Source organism: Neofelis nebulosa, chromosome 12, assembly GCF_028018385.1.
Source record: "Neofelis nebulosa isolate mNeoNeb1 chromosome 12, mNeoNeb1.pri, whole genome shotgun sequence".
Classification (NCBI taxonomy): Eukaryota; Metazoa; Chordata; class Mammalia; order Carnivora; family Felidae; genus Neofelis; species Neofelis nebulosa.
Genome location: NC_080793.1, coordinates 60,891,931 through 60,918,660, shown reverse-complemented (window position 1 = coordinate 60,918,660; position 26,730 = coordinate 60,891,931). Strand labels below are relative to the sequence as shown.

The 26,730-nt window shown below is 36.3% G+C and overlaps 1 protein-coding gene across 35 annotated transcripts in view; it reads right to left on the bottom strand.

Annotated features, from left to right (window-relative positions):
- PTPRD (protein tyrosine phosphatase receptor type D) overlaps nucleotides 1–26,730 on the bottom strand; it is a 2,222,827-nt gene that overhangs the window by 194,582 nt on the left and 2,001,515 nt on the right. For 24 of the 35 annotated variants that reach the window (XM_058695354.1, XM_058695368.1, XM_058695360.1 and 21 more), the window contains 2 exons: nucleotides 3,363–3,551; nucleotides 1,359–1,376 (listed from right to left, as the gene is read on the bottom strand). In XM_058695354.1, the coding sequence (XP_058551337.1) occupies nucleotides 1,359–1,376; nucleotides 3,363–3,551 (207 nt within the window). Of the gene's footprint in view, nucleotides 1–1,358; nucleotides 1,377–3,355; nucleotides 3,552–26,730 lie in introns of all 35 variants that reach the window. The other 11 variants (XM_058695365.1, XM_058695388.1, XM_058695372.1 and 8 more) reach the window with 2 other exon arrangements.

Genomic DNA, 26,730 nt, shown 5'->3' with positions numbered 1-26,730 from the left:
AAGACTTCTAGTCATAATTAATACTCTCATTTCCTAGACTAATAAAATGAAGATGGGTGAGGCTGCTTCAAGGAAGTATGGCTTTTAAATCAAACAAAAGATTAATTTTTGGTGTGGTTTTGTTTTGTTCCATTTGGGTACCAAAAGTGGCGCAAAAGATAGGTATGCTCAAAAAAAACCAGGCCGGGTTTTCAAGAAAGTCTTCTGCTGAAGAAAGGCAAAAATACGCAGCGAGTACAAAAAGGCTGCACAAAGCAAAAAATTAAAATTAGTCATTATATATCATGAAAATATTACTTAAAGAAACAAAACTCCCTTAAGACATGCAGATTTTTAAGAAAAGAAAGACAGTTTGCCACGACTTACAATCATTTATTACATTTGCTGAAAAACAAAGAGCAGTTGAATTAGAAGGTTTTAAAAAAGTTAAAAAGCACGGCCTACGCCAGCAAGGAAGAACCAACCAGCCACTGCTTGAGGACCTCGAGACGGATCCCCTAAGACACCCATCAAAATCCACCAGTGGGATTAGCAGTGTGGTGTCACAAAACCCCAAGAAAAATCCAAAACAAGAATTCTAAAAGAAATGCACACTGAGTCAAAGTATGACAAACCAGCAATATCACATACCACCAAGAATACGGAGCACCTTTTGTTTCCATAGCCTGAAGGACAGAAGACCCAAAAATCCAGAAGCGAGTATTCCAAGAAAAAAAGAAGTGGGGGAAAAAAGCATTGCTGTCAGGTTGTAGGCGAGTGGGATCAGGTGGAAAGGGGAGTCATTCTTTGACTTTTAAGACAGTAAGAGAAAAAAGAATTGAAGAACAAAAGCAAAAACCTTTTGAAAGATAAAGACAAAAAGCAGATGTTCCAGGCTGTCTTCTGCATGTCTGCCACTGTTCTCCAGACCATCTTGGCTTTGGTCCAGAACAAGAACAGCTAAGGAAGAAAAAAATGATCTTTTTTTTTCTCCGGTTGGACAAAAAAAAAGGAAAAAGAAGAAAAAAAAAAGAAAAAAAGGAAAAAGGAAGAAGAAGAAAAGGAAAAAAAGAGGGACAGATGGTACGCTGTGACTGGTCTGTGGTCTAAAGACCTGGATATGCTTTCTTTGAAGCATATCACAACTTAAATAATCATCTCCATAAAGAAAGAAACGAACAAAACAAAGAGAAAAGAAAAAGAAAAGGAAAACTCACAATATGAGAGTCACTGATCATAACCAAACAGTACAAAGGGGAAAAATAAAGTTGATGGACATATTATTGGAATGAGTTTGAAAACAAGACAAAGATGGGAGTGATGACAGGACAGAAAGAATGAGCAAGATCATTCTGTGAACGTTAGTTCAGCACTCTTACCTCTTATTGGTGTACCACCTGGGTGGATAATATGAATGCAAATAAGATTAGAAAGAAGAAGCATTAGTACGAGAAGGAGGAGGCTAGGGCTGGGGAGAAGAATTAAATTAGATTTACAGAATTAAATAAGGTCTTAAAAGAAACTTGAATTACTATACTGGTAAAACAGGAATATATTAGATAGTATTATTAGATTATAAAAGCAAGTTGCATTATACCACAGAGGGCAAAGACCACAATAGGCAGCATTGCTTTTCTCAGAGAAACAACTGAGTTCATAGGTCTGGGGTCATATAGGATTAGAATTATATCTTATATGCCTCATATTCTTAAAAAAAAAAAAAACCCAAAAAACTAAACGATACTTTTTAAAGACATAGTTTAGGAAAAATCCTGGCTAATCTGTTTAAGTATATATATAGGTACGCATATATATATACTGTTATAGGAAATACTAATGACTAACTGGAAACAAACACTGTTGATTGAATATCTTATGCTACTCACTATGCTACATTTGTGTGATATAACTTGTGTATTATTTTATTTTTGTACACAGTGTTCTTACAATAACGGATCTGTGGATGTGTGCGTGTGCGCGCCACTACCGAGATCTGGTGTCTACACTGACAGTTAGTAAAATGCATGCCATGCATTTTATTAATAATAAAATAATAATAATAATAATATTCTGGATATGGAAATTAGTGAGGGTGAAGTGCGCTTCAGAACTAAGCACTTACCAATAGATTCTGGAGATTTAAATACGGAGAGAAGAAAGACAGCATAAAAATATTATTATATTCCTTATAATTTGGTACAAATTTTTCAGAGTTAAAGCTTTATATACTAAATCATCTATGTTACATGTGAATAATTAATTCTTTATTTACAATAACAGAATGCTAATCTACACAATTCTGCTGACAACAAGCAAAAAAGGCAGTTAACAAGACGCTTTAACATCACAGGACAGGTCAAAAGCTGAGAATTCTGGGAAGACAGGCAGTTAAACAACTTAGAATTCTATATCAATATAACTCCCAACGTCAAAGTAAACAGCTTATTACTACATGTCCCGGTGAAATTGCCTAGGGACAGGCTCTAAAACTTAAGAAATTTAGAATTATCTCTATCTTTAATCTAAAGAGAGCAAAGGGATGAACTTGGGATGGGGGTGGGAGAGGGAGAAAAGGGCAGCCAGGGGAAAGAGGAGGAAGCAGCAAAAGCTGGAGTCTACACCAAAAGCAGACTTCTGTAGATCCAGTCACTGGAGGGTTCAAAACTCTTTAGTGTGGGCGCACACTACTGTGGCTTATGTGTAGAAAATGCTCACTCACAAGAATATAACAATAATATTAATAAAAATCCCCTCCTTGCATTGGTATTTTGTAAAGGACTTTCGAAAAAATACATCTGGTTACTCATGAGATAACATTTCTGTCATTTATGTATTAGTGAAAAGAAAGCAGATGTGACCAAACTTAACTAAACTTTGGTACTTTGATGAGTTCAAATGCATAAGAGACAGAGAAAACACACTTTAATAAAATTGAATCATTTTGGTGTTTAATATGAATATTTTGGTTTTTAATGGATACAACCATTGGAGCTCCTTGCAAGTTCTGAATGAAGTCCAATGTTGAAATAAATTTGTTTCAAAAGAAAACAGAGAGAGAAGAAAGAAAGAGGAGAAAATGGATCCATCAAATACTGCAGAAAAGCAGTAAATTAAAAAAAAATCATCAAAAATACAGTCACAGCAGTGAGCAATGTGGATTAAACAGAAGCTGCAAAACACACAGAGAGAAAGACAGACTCTGAAACAGGCTATGACATCACAAACATGGACAACACATTAAATAACAGAGAAAGAGAAGAGGGAGAAAAATCAATACCTAAAAATTAAAATTAAATCAAATGAAATTAAAATAAAAATAAAGAGAAAGAAAGCTAAAAAAAAAAATTCTCTAAGAGTTAGTGGAAACAGTAACAAGACCCTACCTGATCGTAATTGCTTAATACGGCCATTGTTGTTGCTTGTGTCGACGGGCAGGAAATCTTTAAACCAAGTTATTTCTGGATCCGGATTCCCACTGGCTGCACAAAGCATGGTGGCAGTGCGTGTACGCTCAACCACCTTCAACTGTGGGCCCATGTCAATGGTAGGGAAGCCCCTGGGAATTTGATCCTCTGCAAGACAAAAGGTGATACAAACATGTCAATAAGTCAGATGCCCAAAATTCAAGAGCTATTGTCCATTAATCTTTCCCCTTGCCTTATTTGGCATTTGTTGAGAAGCTAACACAAACCAGGCAGCATTGCATTATTAGATTAGGATACAGTCACAATGTTGTTCCTGGCCAGGAGAATGCACAGTCTATGTAAGAGACCAATACTCTAACAAAGAGCTCAGATACATGTGATAAAGAACATGATGAAAAACCACATCTAGTTCTAGGATCGTGGGGGAAGAAGAAATTATAGAATGTGTGCTGGAGGAGGTCAGTGAGGTCAGCTTCAAATAAGACTCTGAAATGGGCATTAAGAACAAGTGGAATTGGCCAGAAAGATGGGAACATCACGAGTATAAGCACTTAGGGAACTTTCTGTTGAGGGAAAACGATGGGGTCCAGTAGAGCTCTTTTGGAGAGCATCTGGGGAATAAGCAGATTAGCTGGATTAAGTTACCTCATTTCTAATCTGCTGTTTTTCTTGTGATTTTTAAGTAAAACTCTGTATTTTTTCATAAGGGTCAACTTCAACCTGAATGAATTTCTTTTTCTTTCTCTCTCTCTCTTTTTTTTTTTTTTTGAATGAATTTCTTTGTAGGGAGTTTCCATTAATCTGAAAATTGTCTGAAAAAGACTCCCTTACAAAAGAAGAAAAGAAACTCAGAAAAAGCAACACAAAAGTGTATATTCCTCAGAGTAAGAAAGTATTTTCCTCCATTCCAAAGGCCTATACCATTTTCAGTCATTAAGAGTTCAAATTCCTAAATTTTGAATCCTCAACTCATCCAAAGTTCACTTCTCCCTATCTTATATCAAAATTGTCCCAGATCTTGGATCTTGAGAAGTTAAATTCCTCTTAAATCCCCCAAGCATGATGATCCACACTAATAACTTACATTACCAGTTCTTCCAGCCAGCATTAGAAAGGTATATTCTATCTTGAAGAAATTTTTAATTTGAAGGAATTTTAGTTATATATGTGATTATTATCCAAATTAGAACTTAGCAGTTTGTTTGAAAACCACTATAAAATAGTTTGAGTTCTCACTGGGTCTGGGATTAATTTAATCAACTGTCCCTCATGATCTTTGATTAATTTTCATGAGCCATCAATTCCAAAATTACTCAAAAGCACAAACACCAGTGAGAAAAAAAGTTAGAAATCATCAAATAGGGCATCTCACTTCTCCTAGGATGTCACCTGCAATTTATGGTATGATCCTATGAGTATTGCTGAAGTCTGCATTATAATTTCTAGGAAAAAGGCTCTATTTTGATGCTTCTGCTGTGTTGTCAGTCAAATATATGTGTCCTCTACTGCCTCCCCTCTATCATTACATGATAAATTCAGTCTCCTAAATTTAGCTAGCAAAATCCTTTTAAATCAGGCCCCATTTTTCTCAATCTCTCATGGATGATATCCCCCATAGCAAAGTTTCTTCTGTTCACACTGTAACTCTTACTATTTTCTAGACAAATCATGTACAATAAGTACTCTGGGTCTCTGGAAAGCCATGCAGCCAAAATCACCTTCTTTATAATAAAAACCCTCTCAAATATATGTAATATTTTCCTCCTCAGAGCTATTGTAGCAGTGAATAACTAAAATCCATTTTCTTGTATTTATTATTATGAGTTTATCTCCCTACACTGTGAGTTCCTCCAGATCTCATTTATATCCAAATCCCTTGTCATCAAACTAGTCTGTATTATCAGACTTTTCAGAGAACCTCCAATGATTCCCAAGCCTAAATAAGAATATAACCTAGTGGTTAAAAAAAGAAAAGAAAAGGAAAGGGAAAAGAAAAGAAAAGAAAAGAAAAGAAAAGAAAAGAAAAGAAAAGAAAAGAAAAGAAAAGAAAGAAATATGGTTTTCTACTATATATAGTAGGAAACTACTTCTGGTAGAGACTTGATCAGAGAAATAGTTCAGGACTACAGAGAGAGATTTTGAATGTGATTAGTGAACAAATGTCAAACTATTATCAAAGAATAAAGCACACAATAAGGGGAAGGTTTCTCTCAACAAGTCCAGATTGTTATAAGAGAAACTGGGGAGGCAAACAGAACAGGCAGGTATGGACCCTAGCTCTTCTGCAGGAAGATTATGAAAGACCAATAGACATTGCTAAGGCAAGTTGGGCTTGACATCTAAATTCACTAGAGAATATTTACCTGTCCCACCAGCTAGTTACAGCTGGAGACAAAAAAAAAAAGTTATAAAAACAATTCACTACCATGAGTTACATTTTACTTAGGTTGAAAGATTCTTTCGAGGAAGCAGGAATACATCCTGTTTATGTGAATGCTCACACATCATCAGCCAAGCAGAAGGCCTTTAGAGGACAAAAGTCAGAAACAATAGTTAAGGATGAAATTTCAAGATGGTTTTTCGGAGCTCCAAGGGAAAGTTAAAAATTACAAATGGAATAGAGCATTTTGCAAATTAGGCTAATTTTGATAATGTACTCCAAATGAATTTCATCAGTCTGTTCTTTGTGTCTTTAAGTTTCGTCAATATGATATATTTCTACCTATAGCATTGTTCTAATATTACTTGAAAAAAAAAGCAGATAGATCAATAGCCATTGTATTACACACATCATATTAAACATCTCTCTTGGTGTCTAGTGACCCAAAATGCTTCAAAGCATTTTACCTGGAGTGCTCCAAAGTCAACAACACTGGCTTAGTTACCTAGAAATGAGTTTCTTAAAAAGCTCTTAGATTTTGTTATCTTTTCCATATTTAACACTACGAACTTAGGTTCATAAAAACTCACCTTGAGATTCCTGAGCTGTTTCTCTATTTCTCAGGGCATTGTATCTACCCCCAGGCATTTAAATACTAGTTACATTAGCATGCATTAACATTGACCCACTAGCCATTACTTTTCTTCTACACGTTCATCTCTGAAGAACCACACCACTATTCAGTATCAAGTGGCAAGTGTCAAAGTCTTAAGATTGTTGAGCCACTTACTGAAGGCTCTTACTAAAGAAATCTAGAATTAATAACCATTTATAAGAAATGAAATCCTCACCTTAGGGAGAGCTGACAAAATTGACTTGTGCCCTATCAAAAGCAGTCTAATACATTTGCATGACCTTTCTTTTCCTTCTTGGCTCATAAAGAACACTCCAGAGCCCCCTTTTCATATACACAAGTGCACAACAAAGATAATCTTTCTTGCATACTAATCGGACAGAGGATGTAAAGAGTGCTCCTTTCCTATTTTTAATAAGGGTAATTAAATTCTATCCATCCCCCACCTTTGCACAGAATCTCTTTTGAATGTACTTTCTTCATTAATTTTTCATGAGAAACATCACAATGTAACAGATTCAAATAGCCAGAGCTCTTATATGTTGACAGTTGTGGCTTGTTTCCAATTTGACTGTCAGGTATTTGGCAATAAAACTCAGTATTCAACATAAAACGAACTGTAGAAATAATGAAATTTCTAATTGGAATGCTTATCTCAGTGGGTGTAGTTTAGAAGATGTTAATTGCTTTTTTTTTCACCTTCTACATTTATTAGTGATTTATATAAAATTGCTTTGGCCATTTGATAACATCAACTTTGACAACTCATCAAATGTGTAGTACCAGGAACTTGGGGGAAAATCAATATATTTTATATCTTAACCACATAAACTTTTACAGAAAAAAAAAGCAGCTATCAAAAATTAACAAATCGTCAATATGTTAGCAGCTTTAAACTTTTACATGAGGTGAAAAGAAAAACATTTTGTCCTATTCATTAATGTGTTCATTAAGCTTTAAAGTGCCTTACTTATCACTGTTCCATATTAATATTCAATCATGCAGAATTAGCTACTAATTCATCAACAATTTAAATCAGACTTGACCTTCACAAAGCCATTTGGTCTGTCATTTTGAGAGGCCATTAAAGGGCAGATTACTACATACTTGTGCTTAGTGAATCATAGAAGTTAGACATATTTTGTTTGGAATGGCAGCTATAATAGACCTGGAAATACAGCATATTCGTTGAATCCGTTTGGTATCATAATGAAATATGCGGATATGAAACTTACAATTCCATTAAGGAAAGGGAAACATGAACATCAGCGCTGTTTAGAATTAACTTCCCATTTCTCCAGAACTTGTGTTAATAACCCCTGACATACCCAGGACTTGAAAGGAATGTATAGGGAAATAGTCTGACATGGTTTTGTAAGGAGTCATGCTTTAGGTATCTGTGAACGATCAGATACAAGCTTTTGCATAATTTGCTCAGTTAAACTACTTTCATTGTTCATCCATAAATAATTTTAATGATTTTTTTTAGTTGCGCTCTAATTCCACAAACACTGAACCTCTTGTATTTGTTAGGAAACCACACAATTAAATTGCCTGCTAAAGCCATAGCCTCCATCCAAGGTGGCCAAAGCAGTTCTTCTTGCCTACTCTTGCTGGGACATGAATGAATGCAAACATACAGGTGTTCTGACTCTGGTCCCAATTGATTAAAGAAGTTTTCAGTGAAAGACTATTTGCCGCGGTGCTACATTTCCAATTTATCACATCAATTACATCAACAATATGCCTTTACAAAAGCACTATTAAGAGATTTGGCAAGTATACTCAATCATTTAAATATTATGGATGATGTAGAGGTTTTGATGAGAAAGGTAGTGTAATAAAGCAAAATCAGAAACTTTAGTAAGAGATAAGTAGATTATTATTTTTTTTTTCTTAGAGAACTCAACCTCCTGAATCACTTTTCTGAGTACCAAACAATTCATAGTGGCTCCTTTTAAAAAATCTCTCAACTGGTGTTATCAATCAATCCCTTAATAAGTCAATGAGTAAGCTTGAACTCATAAGCTCATGGAGGGCAGGGCTTTGTGATATTTCCTTTGTAACCAAGACAGTGTACAAGAAATATTTGCAAGTACATACATTTAGGGAATCTCGACAAACATCTCAGCACTCACTCATGAGGCATCTCTGAATTCCTATCGGGTTTATTTCATATCATTCATTTAACCAGTAAATCATTCTTTGTTTTGTGGCTATATGCTTGGCCTCCGCAATTTGGTTCTACATCTAAGAGACATACAACTTTCTTATAACTTCTATTTTTTACGGTGTCTTAAGTAGTATGAGGCTTCCAGACTCACAAAAATAGTCTTTAAGGGCTATTTTTATAGTCATAAATTTTATTTCATTAGCAAACAATCTTCGTTGGTTAAGATGCACAAGTCATGCTTGGTTCCTTTTACAATTTGGTGCAGTTACTGCACCGGGAACACACATTTCAGTTCCTGCTATCTAATTCTATAGAAAGGCTCTCTTCATACACTACTTGTAAGTTCCTACAAGTCAAAATGCCAATCATGTAACAAAAAAAAAATACATGTAAGCATAATGAAACTCAAAAGAACCCACAGAATATGGTACCAAAACTCTGTTATGTCATCTTTAGAAAAATGAAATTATTGATGTTCAAGCTAATGGTAAAACCCAAGTGAATCATTCAGTTGTATGTTGGGGCAAACACTCAGGTCATGGTTCACTCACAAGAGCAAAGATTTCTCAATGGCTATGTATCTTAAATTTTAAGTGTGTTCACAGTGTAATCTTCTACAAGCTCTAAAGTTTTGTTTTGAAGTATGAAGGGATTAAGGAAAGATTTCATTAACAAAAGAAAGGCCAAATGTTAGATGGATCATATTTGGAATATTTTCTTAGTGGTAGACCCTTTACATATATTGCAAGGCATCTCCACCTGTTAAAGAAACAGTACTAATCTGTGCCACACAAAGTATGTTTTTATACTTAGGAAAAAGTAAAAATTATCTTGAAAAGTTGAAATATGGTGGTGGTCAGGTGGTCACATAACAAAATGTTTTCCTATTTATGAAAACTGCATTAAATTAAAAGAAAAAAGAGCTTTTGAACTATCAGTTTGAAGAATCTACTGAGCAGGCAATAGATGGTATAATTCATTCTATAGATATTTATTAAATGTCTCTGTTGTGCCAATTGTGGGCCAGGCACTGGGTATGAAGAAATCTAGAGAACCTTTATATTGTTGTGATTTAATTAAATCTGCAGAATAATTAGGTTCTTTGGGAGTGAGAATAGTACCCAGCTCATAGATGGGAGGACTGAATGAGATAATGCAATAAATGTGGCTAGCACTGCCTGGCACTGGTGTCTGGCATTTTGTAAAATATTAGCATATCTACACTTACTCAATCCCAAGATCCTATGATAGACTTACAGAACAGAGGCATGTGACTCCAAGTCTTGATATAACAAAAGCTGCAGCAATAAATTGTAAATGGGGAATATTCTATGCAAATCATAACAAAAAAACCCACAAGGATTATCTAAACATGCAAGTGACTTTATTTATTTTTTATGTTTATTTTATTTTTGAGAGAAAGAGACAGAGTGAGAGCGGGGCAGGGGCAGAGAGAAAGGAAGACACAGAATCCAAAGATTCAGGCTCCAGGCTCTGAGTTGTCAACACTGACCCCAACGCAGGGCTCAAACCCACAAACCACAAGATCATGACCTGCACCCAAGGCAGGGGCTTAACCGACTGAGCCACAGAGGCACCCTGACATGCAAGTGAATTTAGAAAGCAATATCTGCAATCAAGTAACTTTTTCAAAGCTCATAAAAGCCCTCATTTCTCCCTTTGAACAAGGCTTTACGTTCTTTGATTAATCAACAGCAGAAATAAAACAAATCCATATTGTCATATGATGTTCCCAAAAATGAACTAAAACAATAGCTCTAAATATTTGAGACAGAAAAGCTTTGCTATGAATGACAGAAAACACTGAAACTATCCGAGCCTTATTAAGGTTCCCTGAGATAGGCAAAGGTGGTATCATAATTACAATCTTCTGTAGACACAAAACAAAGACTCAGCAAAATTACTGTTCCAGATCACACATAGAGCAAAAATAAAAGAAAAGCTTTTAACTCTAGATTTGGCATATTTGTACTTCAGCATGCTTCCTCTATGCCAGTAGGTGTTCATTGAATATTCATCAAAAACAGTGATAGAACTCTTTACCAAAGTCAACCTATAATGGAAGGCACAACAAAAATGATTTGAATAGTTGCTTATTTTTAATTTTTTTTCAAGCAGAAAGGACTAAAGTTCCATGGAATGTAATGATAATTTTAAAAACAGTTCTACATTAAAAAAAATCTTTTGATATAGATTAATTGGCTTCTCATTGGTTTAGCATTGCTTCCAGATAGAGACAAATATTTGCCATGTATGCTAGCCAATCAAATGTGCAGGAGAAATGGAAGAGTGTGAAAAGGATGATAAATATCAAATAATTTTCTCTAGAGAGCTCAAATTCAGCACTGTGCCCATGTCGTTAACCCTTCTATAAATTCTATTTAATTATCTAAGAAGGGTTATAAATGTTAGAACTTTGGTTCTGAGCAGATGCCAAAAGACAGGACACTAGACATCAGTAGACCCAACATATCAACTCTATGACCCTAGGCCACACAGCGGTCTCCCTGTAAGACGGGAGCCAATAATGACCACCCCAAATATCTTTGTCTGGGAGAGGAGACAGATCAGGGTCTCTGGCTAGCACCTGGAGGGTTACTGGTTAGAGTATTTGCTACTTTGTTGAACAGCAAATGAGTTTTCAAGTCATTATCTTTCAGAATAAACCATGGTATCAGGCTACAAACAAGAACCATTTCTTTCCAGAATACAGTCCCTGAAAACGGAGAAAAAACATTTATTATTCTTTTCTTAAAGAAAACAATGTAAATAAAGCTTTTATTTTCACCATTCCAGATGCAGCAGAGTATAATTTGTACTGTTTTGACATCATGACTGTATTATTCAAAATCAATCTTCCTGCAAGTGTATTGAATAAGGGACTGAAAACAGAAAACTCCAAAGAAAAGAAGTAAAAGCTAAATCAACGTTTTCCAGCAAAGTTGGACTCCTGGGCCATTATCAAAATGATATTCATATGAATGAAATTGAAAAAAAATTATATAAATAAAGTAGTTTCTAATTATAAGTTAAAGGCTACTCTAAGAAAGAAGTTATCTAAAGTAGGACAAAACTGCCAGTTAATAAATGATAACCAAATGGAATATTTAATAAATATAAGATCTGGCCTCCAAAAGTAATTATGAACAAGATATGATGAATATTTAGTCCAAGATCCTCTTTGCAAGTTATTATGTACAGATGGTATGCTTGTCTTAATAAAGCTATTAAATCAATCGGAGAAGCTTTTATTTCAGAGTGGATTTAGGTATCTCTTAAGGGCGCTTACGGGGCACTAGAATCTCCAAAGATTTCTCATAGAATGATGCCATGAAAGAATAGAAAATTGGACACTGATCAGCTGACAGGAGCTTTATTAGCAGCTAACCAACTACCCACAGAGCATCTCAGAGCAAAGCTCCATTTTCTGAAATATTCTTCACATGTTGAGGATGTTGTAAGGCATTCTTGGCAGAGATAAAGCAAACTTATTTAGAAATAATGTATGCAATTATCCTACAAATCACAAAGCAATAGTCTACATAGCAGAACACAAACCCAGTTGGTTTATATTATTTGTATAAATGTGGTAGCTACAATTTCACGTGGCTTTAAGTCAGTTATTAGTTATTTGTGTTTGGGTTTAGCAAATGATCACACTTTTTGTGATCCAAAATTAAAGGCATTCATGGGGATATAGAAGTATCCTCTCCTACTTAAAAACATTATTAATTCTTGGATGTTTAAACAAATATTTAGGAATCAGGATGATGCTTTTATTCCCTTCCCTGGAGTGCAAGTCTCATCAAAATAACAAAATCTAATGCCCATCTACTTTCACAAATCTCACTGCTTTCCATTATTTTTAATAATAAGCTGGTGTCAAGATCAAAAGTTTTTGCCATAATTTGAATGATAAAATAAGTAACATTTTTACATAAATTTCTATATAAGTCATAATATCAGTTTTTTTAAGAAAAGAAAGGCAAAAATGCACAATGAAGCTGAAGTATAATATTTTAATTACTGTGTTTTTAGAAAGAGAGACACAAAGACAGAAATAATAAACATGGAAAGGGATCTGGGTTTGGCTCCTGCCTCCATTAATTGCCAGCTTTGTAAAAGTCAAAAATTCTAATGAGCTCAAATCAAACAATGCCCCAAAAAAGATTAACCCTGGCTGTTCCACTGTACTGTGGTGAATGTAACTGTAAATAAAAATTTTAAGCTATCAATTGTTGTATAAAAAGGAAAACGAGAATAAGCTATGTGTGGACTGGCAGTGAAGGCATTGGTGTGAACTCATGTTTTTAAAAACATACACACCGATATAAAAATGAATACAATTGTAAATGAGTGTGCATGCACACATACATTCACTCCTTATATACACTTACTAAACACATCTTCCCTATCTGTGTGAGTCCAGAGAGGCGAGAAGCAGCAATACCTAATAGCAATGGCCACACATAGCATCTAGAGCTTGCATCGGATTCTCTAAATATGACTGTCTAGTAAAAGGAAGCAGAGCTCCTTGAAGAAATCACTGATTACATTCAGTACTGGGAGAAGAAAAAAGTACAAGCCATACTAAAAATATCTGTTATGTACGCAAGTGCTCGAAGAATGACAAAGACATGTTGAAAAGGCAAAGATGCCAGCTTGATGGGGCTCTCACTAGCCCAATGTGGGACAATTTGAACATCAAAGTACATATACAAATTATAATATATTGAATAAAATAAAAAGGCATGAGTCCATACTGATATAAATGAATAAATAGAAAAGTTTCAGGAGGAATTACATATTTGCATAGTCCCAAGGTAACCCCTCAGTGGCATTTATTGAATAGAAAGGAGAGTAACTTTAAAATTGAGAAGACTCACAAAAACAACCTTAAGAGAATGAAGTTGACACAGATAATGAAACAGATCAAAATCATGTGTTGAGAAAAACATATCACTTCCATGATATTTGTTAATAGATTAAATGTTTGTATCCCCTGCCCTGCCCCCCCCCCATTCATTTTTAATCTTAACGTCCAATGTGATGGTATTTGCAGGTGTGACTTTTGGGAAGTGATTAGCGCATGAGGATGGAACCCTTATGAATGGGATTAGTGGCCTCGTGAAAGAGATGCCAGTGAGAGCCCTTGCCACTTCCACCTGAGGACACATATTCAAAAGATGACCCTCTGTGAACCAGAAAGTGGGCTCCAACAAGACACCAAACTGCCAGCAACTTGATCTTGGACTTCCCAGCCTCTAGAACTATGAGAAATAAATTTCTGATTGTATGCCACCCAGTTTATGGCATTTGGTTATAGCAGCTTGAACTGAGTAAGACAGTATTATTGCCAAAGATTCATAATCTAAATATGATCAAAGCAAGCATCAGCAAACCCCAAATGAGAACATTTTATGAGATAACAAATTTGTTATCTTCAAAGCTATCAAGATCACGAATGTCACAGGAAAACTTGAGTAACTCTTTCAGATTGACGATTAAGGGCAAAGTGTAATTCTGAACTGGAGTCTTTGACGACAATCAGAGCAATTTGCAGAGGACACGTGGTAACTCCCAGATGGGAGAACTGTCAAAATGTAATGTGAAGGCTGCATGGGCATGCTGCATCAATATTTACCTCCTGGTTCTGATGGTTGCATTGTACTCAAGTAGGAGAATGCCCTTGTTTGGAGACATACAGATATTTGAGGGTGATAAGGATGCTGTCATTAATTTAATCTCAAATATAGGAAAAGTTCTTTGTATTGTAATATCCAGTTTTTTTTTTTTTTTACTAAGACTGGGATTGTTTCAAAATTCTAAAATTATATAAAAGTAAATTATTATATTATCATAAATAAATGAAATTTTATAAATCTTTAAATTATCTCATTAACATCTCAGTTGTACTAGAGTTACTCCCAGGGCTTCTGAATAGCTGCATGTACTCAAACACTTTTGTCCCAACTCTGAAGAATCTTCCTAAATACACATTCATTTGAGGTCCTCTTGAACACAAAAACTAGGTAACTGACATTCCAGCTGTTACCAATTTTATACCAATGATGATAATACCAGAAAATCATTAGGACTTGAAATACATAAATTCCTATAAAATTAAGACTTACAAAATTCAATTCTCAATGCTGAACTGTGAACAAATTTGAGTGATAATTCCAGAGCAAGGCAAGTTCATGACAAGAAAATGCAGAGATATCAATACTGTAAAAAATTTGTCAGATTTTCTTTACAGAAGTAAAAATGTGAAGTGGATAGGCCTTTGTTAATTTTCTCTGAAATCATCTGAGAAAGGTTAAGATAGAAGGTGAACTCTGCTTCCTTTTAACCAAAAGAGCATCCACTTAACATCCCGGTGTCTCAGAATTCCAAGTGTCGTTTCTCAAGCCAGACTTTTGAAATATTTTCAGAGAAATTTACCTCCCCTCAGCTCTTCACAGTTCTTCCCCTCGATCTACAACACAGTAAAACAAAACAAAACAAAACAAAACAAAACAAAACAAAACAAACAAAACAAACAAACAAACAAAAAAACCTTGCCATTCTGGGGTCTTTAATCATTGAGAGAAGTGGGCAATAGCACCAAACACAGAAATAAAGTGATTCAGATATGTCTAAGTTTTTTGGAAGAGAACATTTCACTATTTTACTCCTCAGTAGCATTGCTCATAGTTTTAAAGGCAAACTGTGGTAGGTATTTGTTCTATTTGAAGGGAGAAGATAGATTGAGAAAACAGGTAAAGACAGTTTTCTTCAGGGAATACCTTGGAAAATAAAAAGATCAAATCTTAAATCAAATATCATATATAAAATGTTTCACTGCAAAGAATGAAAACTACATGACCACACAAAGAAACCTTTAAAGGTAACCTATGTTTTAAGAATGTATTATATATCTATGGAGGATACTTTCCCCTATATGCAAATAATTTTCTGTTTATATGCCAAAAGTGAGCTTCAATTTAACACCAAAGAATTACCAAATGGGACTAGTTTATATTTGTCAGTTTATGAGACTTTTTCTTAAGTCTTTGGAATCACAAGTTACCGATGTATAGAAACTACCCAAATCAATTTATAAGTATAATTTTTTTAAAATTTTGAATATTCCTCCCTTTTTACATAAACTTCCTAAGTAAAACAATACCACATTTAAATGTAAACATAGGATAGAAATTTATTCAGTACCTTTTGATATATTAATAATATTAATGTGCTACTTAACAGGAAGTCAGACATTTAGAAAATTACAGAAGAAAAACTACCAACAGGGGCGCCTGGGTGGCGCAGTCGGTTAAGCGTCCGACTTCAGCCAGGTCACGATCTCGCGGTCCGTGAGTTCGAGCCCCGCGTCAGGCTCTGGGCTGATGGCTCGGAGCCTGGAGCCTGTTTCCGATTCTTTGTCTCCCTCTCTCTCTGCCCCTCCCCCGTTCATGCTCTGTCTCTCTCTGTCCCAAAACTAAAAAAAAAAAAAAAAAAAAAAAACGTTGAAAAAAAAATTAAAAAAAAAAAAAAAAGAAAAACTACCAACAATGACCAAAATCGTCACCAAAAATTACATGAATAAAACCCATATCCTCTGCTGCCAGAAGAGGTACCAGTCCTCCATATATAAAATTCCAAAGGCTCTTCTTCAGTACTAGGTTAAGCTCAGCAAATGACAAAAAGTGTTTTAGGCAACCCTGAGGGAATTACATGAAGAACTGTGGTCTTTTTTCTAAAAACATATAGAAGGTAAAGGAAAGTTTTAGTGATAGAGGTGTGTGGGCACTTAAGTGACTACGTACTTGTGTGTTAGGAGGGTAAGCTGCATATCCAATTTCCATATGAAAAATATCCTTTGAACTACAGTGTAAAAAATGCACTGGACAGGGAAAAAGAAGAAAGTATGTAGGAAGGCCAATTAGGTGAGATAAGGGCAAACTTATACCAAGTAAGTAGTGGGGGAGATGGGAAGTGAAGAGATTTGAGATTTTTTTTTCAGCTTTATTGACAATGCCTAACTGATGCATTTATTTGTCATGTAATGGGCAAATAAAATTGTAGGATATTTAAAGTGTACATTGTGGTGACTTGATATGTGCAGATATTGTGATAGTTGAGAATAATTGGAAGGTCAATTTTACATGGCTCAGTGGTATTTTGAAGATGGGGAATCAGGGAGAATTATCAGGAATGCTTGTCTACAAACGTGATGGATTCAATAATATATTGCTAGGATGCCCTCCCGTTAGGGAATAAAGTCACCTATCCGAGGCACCTATGTAATAGATGATGTGTACTCCTGCAGGCTGGAGTCTGTCTTTTCCTCACCAGCGTAGCTGCCCCAGAATGGAGCACAGCACCAAGCACAAATTATCTGGAAATGAATACTGATCCATATTTACTTTCAGGAACTGGCAGAGGGGGCTGGTAAATATACCCTTTGCTTCCTTTGTGCTTTGTCTCAGAGGGAAGGCAGAACAGACTGGCTCTACCTATACCAAATGAGCTCAGTATTCTCACTGCGGATGTGTCAGGTAATTCCTGGGCACCGGTCTAGAATGGTATGGAGATCCCACGGATTTGCATCAATTCTCCCCACCAACAGCTAATTCCTTCAATCTGAAGACAGCTGGGTATGTCAGGGTATTTTCTCTCTAGCCAGAGAAGAAATTCAGTAAATATCAAAGTATCACAGTGAGTGGCCTCCTGAATAAGAGAGAAAATAATCTGAGTTACACTCCTATGAAGATAAGCCATTTCGAATTTCCTTAAAGATAAGTCATGGCTGTTACATTTTAATATGCTACATGCCAATTAAATAGGTACAAGCTTCCAATGACAAGATACTCAGTAGCAATACAATAAACCTTTTCCTTAACATCCTGAAAACAACTCAGAGTTGTTCATTTGCATTTAGTTACAATAGAGTGACATATTGTTACAAATTTAGAAAACATACAATCTCTAATTCTTAACAAAGTGACAGCAACTTGACAAGTGAAAAAGTCATCTCAGCCTTGAATTCACTGGCATAGAAAGCCCACATATACCTCTGTTCTTCCCACAGCACAAGTGGATGGTTTTTATGTTTACAGCAAGATTAATGCTGCTTCAATTGCTCAATGATGATGGCTATGAGACTGCTGCATAGTGAATGCTGCATTCACTAAAGGAAGTAAGAACTTGTATTTCAGTCACTGATCCCTAAAATAACTAAAGCTATTTAAGTGTTTATTGTTATAAAGATAAAATAATATGCCATACAGCTTTGTAAAATATACATGACAGGCTTCATGGGCCAATTATAATCAAACGGGCACATTCTATAGTTTCTGAGGAATTAACTCAGAAAAACATAAAATATAATCAAGAATGTTTACCCAGTGGGAAAAAGACACTTCCAATTTAGTTTTTTCTAATGGCTATCATATCCCCCCAACCCCCAGCCCCCAACACCCAGCCCCCCACCACCATGACCATCTTCTCCTCCCCAGTGCTGATGAACTGGATATGAAGGCCCATAGACTTCCATTGACTGAAAAGCTATTGGGTACATCATATGAATTCAGTTGTTTGAATCATGACAGATCTGCTTCTTGGCTAATGCAGCTAAGTCACACAATAAAGCCAATCTCTCCAGCCTCATCCCCATTCCTCCCCTTGTTTCCCCCCTCCCTCCCTCCCTTCTTCCCTGGTAATTTTCAAGTGACTCTTAGGTATGTCTTCCTCCTAAACCCTAAGCTACTTTCCTAAAATATGGCAAGTAGGGTTCTAGGAAAACAAAACAAAACAAAATAAAACAAAACCTTCCTAGGATATCAGTTTTCCTGGTGTGTTTTAATATGATAGAGATTTTAATAACAATAATAATAATAATAATAATATAGGGATTTAGGAATATTCTAGCTATAATATAATAGTTTTGAAATACTTATCTCCTCAGTTGTAAGTAAAAAAGTTGTAGAAGGTGTAAGGCTAAATTGGTTCACCCTTTCTCCTCTTTCATTCCTAGACATAATTTCTTTCTTCATATTTTGGATGCATTTCCTGGCAGGGAGGACAATATTTATCTTAATACTTATATTCCACCCCATGTCAAGGAGACTACTGTTTGTTCAGACACACAGTGACACATTTCTGATCATTTAACTTTTAGTTATTCTGTTCAACCCACGGTGGATTTCATCAGGGGTACCAGCTACTCCAGGACCCCACTACGGTAATGAGAAGAACTACTTCCTTTTGGGTTACTCATCAAAAGGCAGGTATTAAATAGAAAATGTCTCACTAAAATTATTTATAAATTATAGAACATGAGATAATTCTGAGAGGAACTAGACCACTCCGATAAAATATATAATACTAGATCCTAGAACAGAGTCAATTATAATAGATTTTATCACTGATTTTCAGAAAATAGCTATGCAGATCAACTAAAGTCAAAGCCATGCTTTTTGGTAGATGGCCTGAAGTGTTTAACTGTTTTCAATGACAGAATCTATAAAGACGTTACCTCATTCTGTTACCAAAGTTCATGTATTACAACTGATCAATCACAGTTAAATGTTCTCACTGTGTTTTCCAGAAGTCTTTTGTTTTAAATGTAATGAATGAGATGGATTCTTACTTTTAACCTCTTAATAGTTTTTCAGGTTCTCATTATTATATTCATACTTGATGGCATACATTGGTAGTTCCTTAATTTCTTAACAATCCTGTTTGAGAGGAGATCTGACCTATTTCATGCAAACTCAAGCTGAAATTATGGATGCTCACCTGGCCCTCCTCCATGTAGAGGGTGCTGCTCTATCCAAGCACACAGATCTATGCTCCTTTTTTAAAAATTTTATTTCTTTAATGTTTATTTATTTTGTTTATTTTTTATTTTTTAATGTTTATTTAGTTTTGAGAGAGAGATGGTGTGAGCGGGGAAGGGAAAGAGAGAGAAGGAGACACAGAACGTGAAGCAGGATCCAGGCTCTGTGAGCTGTCAACACAGAGCCCGATGTGGGGCTCGAACCCACGAACTGTGAGATCATGACTTGAGCCAGAGTTGGACACCCAACTGACTGAGCCACCCAGGTGACCCAATGTTTATTTATTTTTGAGAGAAAGAGCACAAGCAGGGGAGGGGCAGAGAGACAGGGAGACTGAGAACGTGAAGCAGGCTCCAGGCTCTGAGCTGTCAGCACAGAGCTTGACGCAGGGCTCAAATTCATGAACTGTGAGATCATGACTTGAGCCAAACTCAGAGGCTTAACGAACTGGGCCACTCAGGAGCCCCTACGGTCCTTAGTTTTCTTAAGGAAATGTGCAAACTTGCCCTTAACACAGATCATTGTCGAAATTTAAAACTCTCCTTAACCAAACACCCGGTTTTGCTTTAATCTATACTTACCAGGGATCTCAACTTCAAACTGATGGATAAAACCTATCACAACTTGGCTAGTGAAGCAGTAAGTATGGATAATTAGCTGAAATAATGCAAGCTCACCCATTCCTTCACATAACATAAAAATGATCCTTTGATTAGCTAGAGGATCAGAGACTGGAATACCAAGACTATTTTCTGTTGTTTGCTAGTAAACAAGTTTTACTGGCTTGTCTTTAGGTATAATTCCCCAGGTTACACTGAGGAACCTGAAGAAGCAGTAGGTCCTATGAAGGTGGAGAGAGTTAAACATGTATAGATGCAGAGGATATTCTTTACAACATGACAGTGTCTTTTTTCTGAAGAACTGTGGGAGAAATATTTTCCCCCTGGATTCAGTCTCAGGACTAGTTGTGATTTTTCTGAAGAACTGAATTACTTCTATTAGAGATACTGTGCATAGGGCTGTTCTTTATCACAACAGAGCTCTTCAGGGACTTAGAGCTAAACTATTGTTTACTTCCAGCACAGACACAGAAGCCCCCTAGTGTGGGCTGTGTGTTCCAAACGTACTGCTCCAAAACCACCACATTTTATCTCATCACAGGGAACATTCTTCTGTAAATTAAACTTATATCCCATTGAAGCAAGGTTATAATAGATGGAAACAAACACTATAAATCCAATCTTTCAAAAAATATGACCAAAAGAGATGATGTCCAACATGTCAAAAGACATCCAAACAAATGAGTCGATATTGTCCACAACAGTCTATGAGAAATATTCAAGTTACCTGCAGTTACCATAAACCAAATCCAAATTCATCAAAGTGAGCTTATGAGAGTATGGTGTAAAACCTTTGACTTGATGAACACTAACTCAAAGAAAGAAATTAAGAAAGAAGAGATGTTAGGAAGGGATAAAGTGACTTTAGTATTTTATTTTTATTGAAGGTAAATCACTTCAATGAAAATATTCATTCCACAAGAAAGTTGAATGAATATATCTACTGAAGACGTGCAATACACTCATGTTTTTTATATAAAGCACATTCTTAAATTATCTGCAGAAAATTATATTCACATTTAGCAAACATTAGGTGGCAGGCACCTTTTGTTCAATGTAGCAAATATGTGTGGAACACCTCTCCGATTTACCACATGAAACAGTGTTTGACACTTGAGGGCTCCAAGAGCAGTTTCTCAAAAATCTTAAAATATAATGGTGGAAACACGCATGTAAATGGAAGGGAATATGTGAAAGAATAAATTGTTAAGGGAGCACAAATGGGTGAGTAATGGATTTTGCTGGGGATTACAGAAGCCAGCCTAACAGCATGAATAGAATTTTGATAAACAGGAATGTACTCAGAGCCTTTGATGGACAGGAAAATGATCAATGTACAGAGATTAAGTAGGTGGTAGATTCAGGGTGAGCGTGGCTACTGCTTGGGTGCATTTGTTTGGGGATAGATTTAGGAATACCATGTGGCAAAGCATGTTGAAGCATGATGCAGGGATGGTCAGCTGGTTCCAACAGTGAGAACCTGGGAGGGTTGTAGACTTCACTTGGCAGGTAGCACAGAGCTGAGTCATTTTTAACACAGAAATAAGAGGAAACAGTTCACATTCCAAAACACAATCTTTGTCAAGGGAGTTTAGTGGTGGGGCACAAAGAGCAAGAACAGTTAGAAAGTTGCCGTATTCCCTTTAATGCAAGTTGTTTGGATGCAACTCCTGGAAAGAGAAAGGAACAGATGAATTAGCTACACAATGAAAGAATGTTCCACAGGTTTAGGAGTATTCATTTTATTTAAGGGGAACTGTGGTAAAAGTATGTCTCAAGTCTAGTTTCTTAGTTCTTTGGTGAACAGCAGGTGGCTGAGCAGGGATGGATGCTACCAAATATAAGAGGCGCAGGAAGATATAGGAAAGCTCAAGATTTGAAATACACTTTTGAATGTCAGTCATATGCAAGTAAAAGTTGGAATCATATGAACGGGTGAGATGACCCAGGGAAGAAGTTACAGTGAGAGGAGTATGGGAATTACCATATTTAAGGGGCTCTGCATGATGAAATAAGTTCCTTTAGAAACTCTGATGTGTTTATATGTATTTTACTCATTATATCTTGTGGAATACTTTTCTATGCTGTGTCTGTATATCAAGTACTCTGTTGACAAATTCTTTAGGTTACTTTTCTCATAGAGTAGTATCTTTGTTTATCCTATTACATAACAACAAATGTGATGGGTATGTTTACTTTTCAAGAGTCATAGACTTTAGATCTATGTAGACATAAGTAAAAACATATGTGAATATTTACCTTGTAAGAAGGGGCATATGAGAAAACAATACAAACTTTGAGAGAAAAGATGAAGTAAAACAAAATAAATGAGAAATAGCCCCCTCCAAAGAAAATTATTTAAATAGAGTATAAAATTACTCAAATTGTGTATTAATTTAAAACAAAACAAAACAAAACAACAACAAAAAACAACACTCTAATGTTAACTTAGGATATCAAGCCAACTTTTTTTAATCATTCCAAAAGAAGGAAGATGCTATTATTAACTCTTGAGTCAAGCCATGTAATCATCTAAAGTAGATGCCAATGTTTCTTTTTTTTTTTAATTTTTTATAACGTTTATTTATTTTTGAGACAGTGTAAGACAGAGCATAAACGGGGGAGGGTCAGAGAGAGGGAGACAGAGAATCTGAAACAGGCTCCAGGCTCCTAGCTGACAGCACAGAGCCCGACGCGGGGCTCGAACTCACAGACCGCGAGATCATGACCTGAGCCGAAGTCGGCCGCCCAACCGACTGAGCCACCCAGGCGCCCTGAAGATGCCAATGTTTCAAGCGCTTCTATTTAGTTTATCTATATTCTGATCTCCATTCATGTACTAATCCGAAACATCTGAAAGGAGAGTAAAAAGGGCCAGTCAAGTGAATGCAGGACTGCACTACTAATACAAACCTCATTGGTCAACTTGAAGGGACCAAGCTCAGAGCAAAAAACCATAACAGGGAGACATTTAGAGTTGAGGAAAACAAACAGAAGGCCTGTCCACTTTTTCTTGTATTTCTAGGAATTTGAAAATTAAAGGTTCAATGTATGTTATGTTATTTAAAAAATTCACAATAGTTTTCTTTTTTCTTTTCTTTTTTTTTTTTTTTTTTGGAGTTCAACCAGATTCTCAAATCTTTTTATTTATTTATTTATTTTTAATGTCTGTTTTTTTTTTAATATATGAAATTTATTGTCAAATTGGTTTCCATACAACACCCAGTGCTCATCCCAAAAGGTCCCCTCCTCAATACCCATCACCCACCCTCCCCTCCCTCCCACCCCCCATCAACCCTCAGTTTGTTCTCAGTTTTTAAAAGTCTCTTATGTTTTAGCTCTCTCCCACTCTAACCTCTTTTTTTTCTTTTTTTCTTCCCCTCCCCCATGGGTTTCTGTTAAGTTTCTCAGGATCCACATAAGAGTGAAACCATATGGTATCTGTCTTTCTCTATATGGCTTATTTCACTTAGCATCACACTCTCCAGTTCCATCCACGTTGCTACAAAAGGCCATATTTCATTCTTTCTCCTTGCCACGTAGTATTCCATTGTGTATATAAACCACAATTTCATTATCCATTCATCAGTTGATGGACATTTAGGCTCTTTCCATAATTTGGCTATTGTTGAGAGTGCTGTTATAAACATTGGGGTACAAGTGCCCCTATGCATCAGCACTCCTGTATCCCTTGGGTAAATTCCTAGCAGTGCTATTGCTGGGTAATAACGTGGGTCTATTTTTAATTTTCTGAGGAACCTCCACACTGCTTTCCAGAGCGGCTGCACCAATTTGCATTCCCACCAACAGTGCAAGAGGGTTCCCGTTTCTCCACATCCTCTCCAGCATCTATAGTCTCCTGATTTGTTCATTTTGGCCACTCTGACTGGCGTGAGGTGATATCTGAGTGTGGTTTTGATTGGTATTTCCCTAATAAGGAGTGACGTTGAACATCTTTTCATGTGCCTGTTGGCCATCTGGATGTCTTCTTTAGAGAAGTGTCTATTCATGTTTTCTGCCCATTTCTTCACTGGGTTATTTGTTTTTCGGGTGTGGAGTTTGATGAGCTCTTTATAGATTTTGGATACTAGCCCTTTGTCTGATATGTCATTTGCAAATATCTTTTCCCATTCCGTTGGTTGCCTTTTAGTTTTGTTGGTTGTTTCCTTTGCTGCGCAGAAGATTTTTATCTTCATAAGGTCCCAGTAATTCACTTTTGCTTTTAATTCCCTTGCCTTTGGGGATGTGTCGAGTAACAGATTGCTATGGCTGAGGTCAGAGAGGTCTTTTCCTGCTTTCTCCTCTAGGGTTTTGATGGTTTCCTGTCTCACATTCGGGTCCTTTATCCATTTTGAGTTTATTTTTGTGAATGGTGTGAGAAAGTGGTCTAGTTTCAACCTTCTGCATGTTGCTGTCCAGTTCTCCCAGCACCATTTGTTAAAGAGACTGTCTTTTGTCCATTGGATGTTCTTTCCTGCTTTGTCAAAGATGAGTTGGCCATACGTTTGTGGGTCTAGTTCTGGGGTTTCTATTCTATTCCATTGGTCTATGTGTCTGTTTTTGTGCCAATACCATGCTGTCTTGATGATTACAGCTTTTTAGTATAGGCTAAAGTCTGGGATTGTGATGCCTCCTGCTTTGGTCTTCTTCTTCAAAATTACTTTGGCTATTCGGGGCCTTTTGTGGTTCCATATGAATTTTAGGATTGCTTGTTCTAGTTTTGAGAAGAATGCTGGTGCAATTTTGATTGGGATTGCAGTGAATGTGTAGATAGCTTTGGGTAGTATTGACATTTTGACAATATTTATTCTTCCAATCCATGAGCAGGGAATGTCTTTCCATTTCTTTATATCTTCTTCAATTTCCTTCATAAGCTTTCTCTAGTTTTCAGCATACAGATCTTTTACATCTTTGGTTAGATTTATTCCTAGGTATTTTATGCTTCTTGGTGCAATGTGAATGGGATCAGTTTCTTTATTTGTCTTTCTGTTGCTTCATTGTTAGTGTATAAGAATGCAACTGATTTCTGTACATTGATTTTGTATCCTGAAACTTTGCTGAATTCATGTATCAGTTCTAGCCGTCTTTTGGTGGAGTCTATCGGATTTTCCATGTATAATATCATGTCATCTGCAAAAGCGAAAGCTTGACTTCATCTTTGCCAATTTGGATGCCTTTGATTTCCTTTTGTTGTCTGATTGCTGAGGCTAGAACTTCCAGCACTGTGTTAAACAACAGCAGTGAGGGGCGCCTGGGTGGCGCAGTCGGTTAAGCGTCCGACTTCAGCCAGGTCACGATCTCGCGGTCTGTGAGTTCGAGCCCCGCGTCAAGCTCTGGGCTGATGGCTCGGAGCCTGGAGCCTGTTTCTGATTCTGTGTCTCCCTCTCTCTCTGCCCCTCCCCGTTCATGCTCTGTCTCTCTCTGTCCCAAAAATAAATAAAAAACGTTGAAAAAAAAATTTAAAAAAAAAAAAAAAAAAAAAAAAACAACAGCAGTGAGAGTGGACATCCCTGTCGTGTTCCTGATCTCAGGGAAAAAGCTCTCAGTTTTTCCCCATTGAGGATGATGTTAGCTGTGGGCTTTTCATAAATGGCTTTTATGATCTTTAAGTATGTTCCTTCTATTCCGACTTTCTCAAGGGTTTTTATTAAGAAAGCGTGCTGGATTTTGTCAAAGGCCTTTTCTGCATCGATTGACAGGATCATATGGTTCTTCTTTTTTTTTTTATTAATGTGATGTATCATGTTGATTGATTTGCGAATGTTGAAGCAGCCCTGCATCCCAGGAATGAATCCCACTTGATCATAGTGAATAATTCTTTTTATATGCCGTTGAATTCCATTTGCTAGTATCTTATTGAGAATTTTTGCATCCATATTCATCAGGGATATTGGCCTGTAGTTCTCTTTTTTTACTGGGTCTCTGTCTGGTTTAGGAATCAAAGTAATACTGGCTTCATAGAATGAGTCTGGAAGTTTTCCTTCCCTTTCTATTTCTTGGAATAGCTTGAAAAGGATAGGTATTATCTCTGCTTTAAACGTCTGGTAGAACTCCCCTGGGAAGCCATCTGGTCCTGGACTCTTATTTGTTGGGAGATTTTTGATAACCGATTCAATTTCTTCACTGGTTATGGGTCTGTTCAAGCTTTCTATTTCCTCCTGATTGAGTTTTGGAAGAGTGTGGGTGTTTAGGAATTTGTCCATTTCTTCCAGGTTGTCCAGTTTGTTGGCATATAATTTTTCATAGTGTTCCCTGATAATTGTTTGTATCTCTGAGGGATTGGTTGTAATAATTCCATTTTCATTCATGATTTTATCTATTTGGGTCATCTCCTTTTCTTTTTGAGAAGCCTGGCTAGAGGTTTGTCAATTTTGTTTATTTTTTCAAAAAACCAACTCTTGGTTTCGTTGATCTGCTTTACAGGTTTTTTAGATTCTATATTGTTTATTTCTGCTCTGATCTTTATTATTTCTCTTCTTCTGCTGGGTTTAGGCTGCCTTTGCTGTTCTGCTTCTAGTTCCTTTAGGTGTGCTGTTACATTTTGTATTTGGGATTTTTCTTGTTTCTTGAGATAGGCCTGGATTGCAATGTATTTTCCTCTCAGGACTGCCTTCGCTGCGTCCCAAAGCGTTTGGATTGTTGTATTTTCATTTTCGTTTGTTTCCATATATT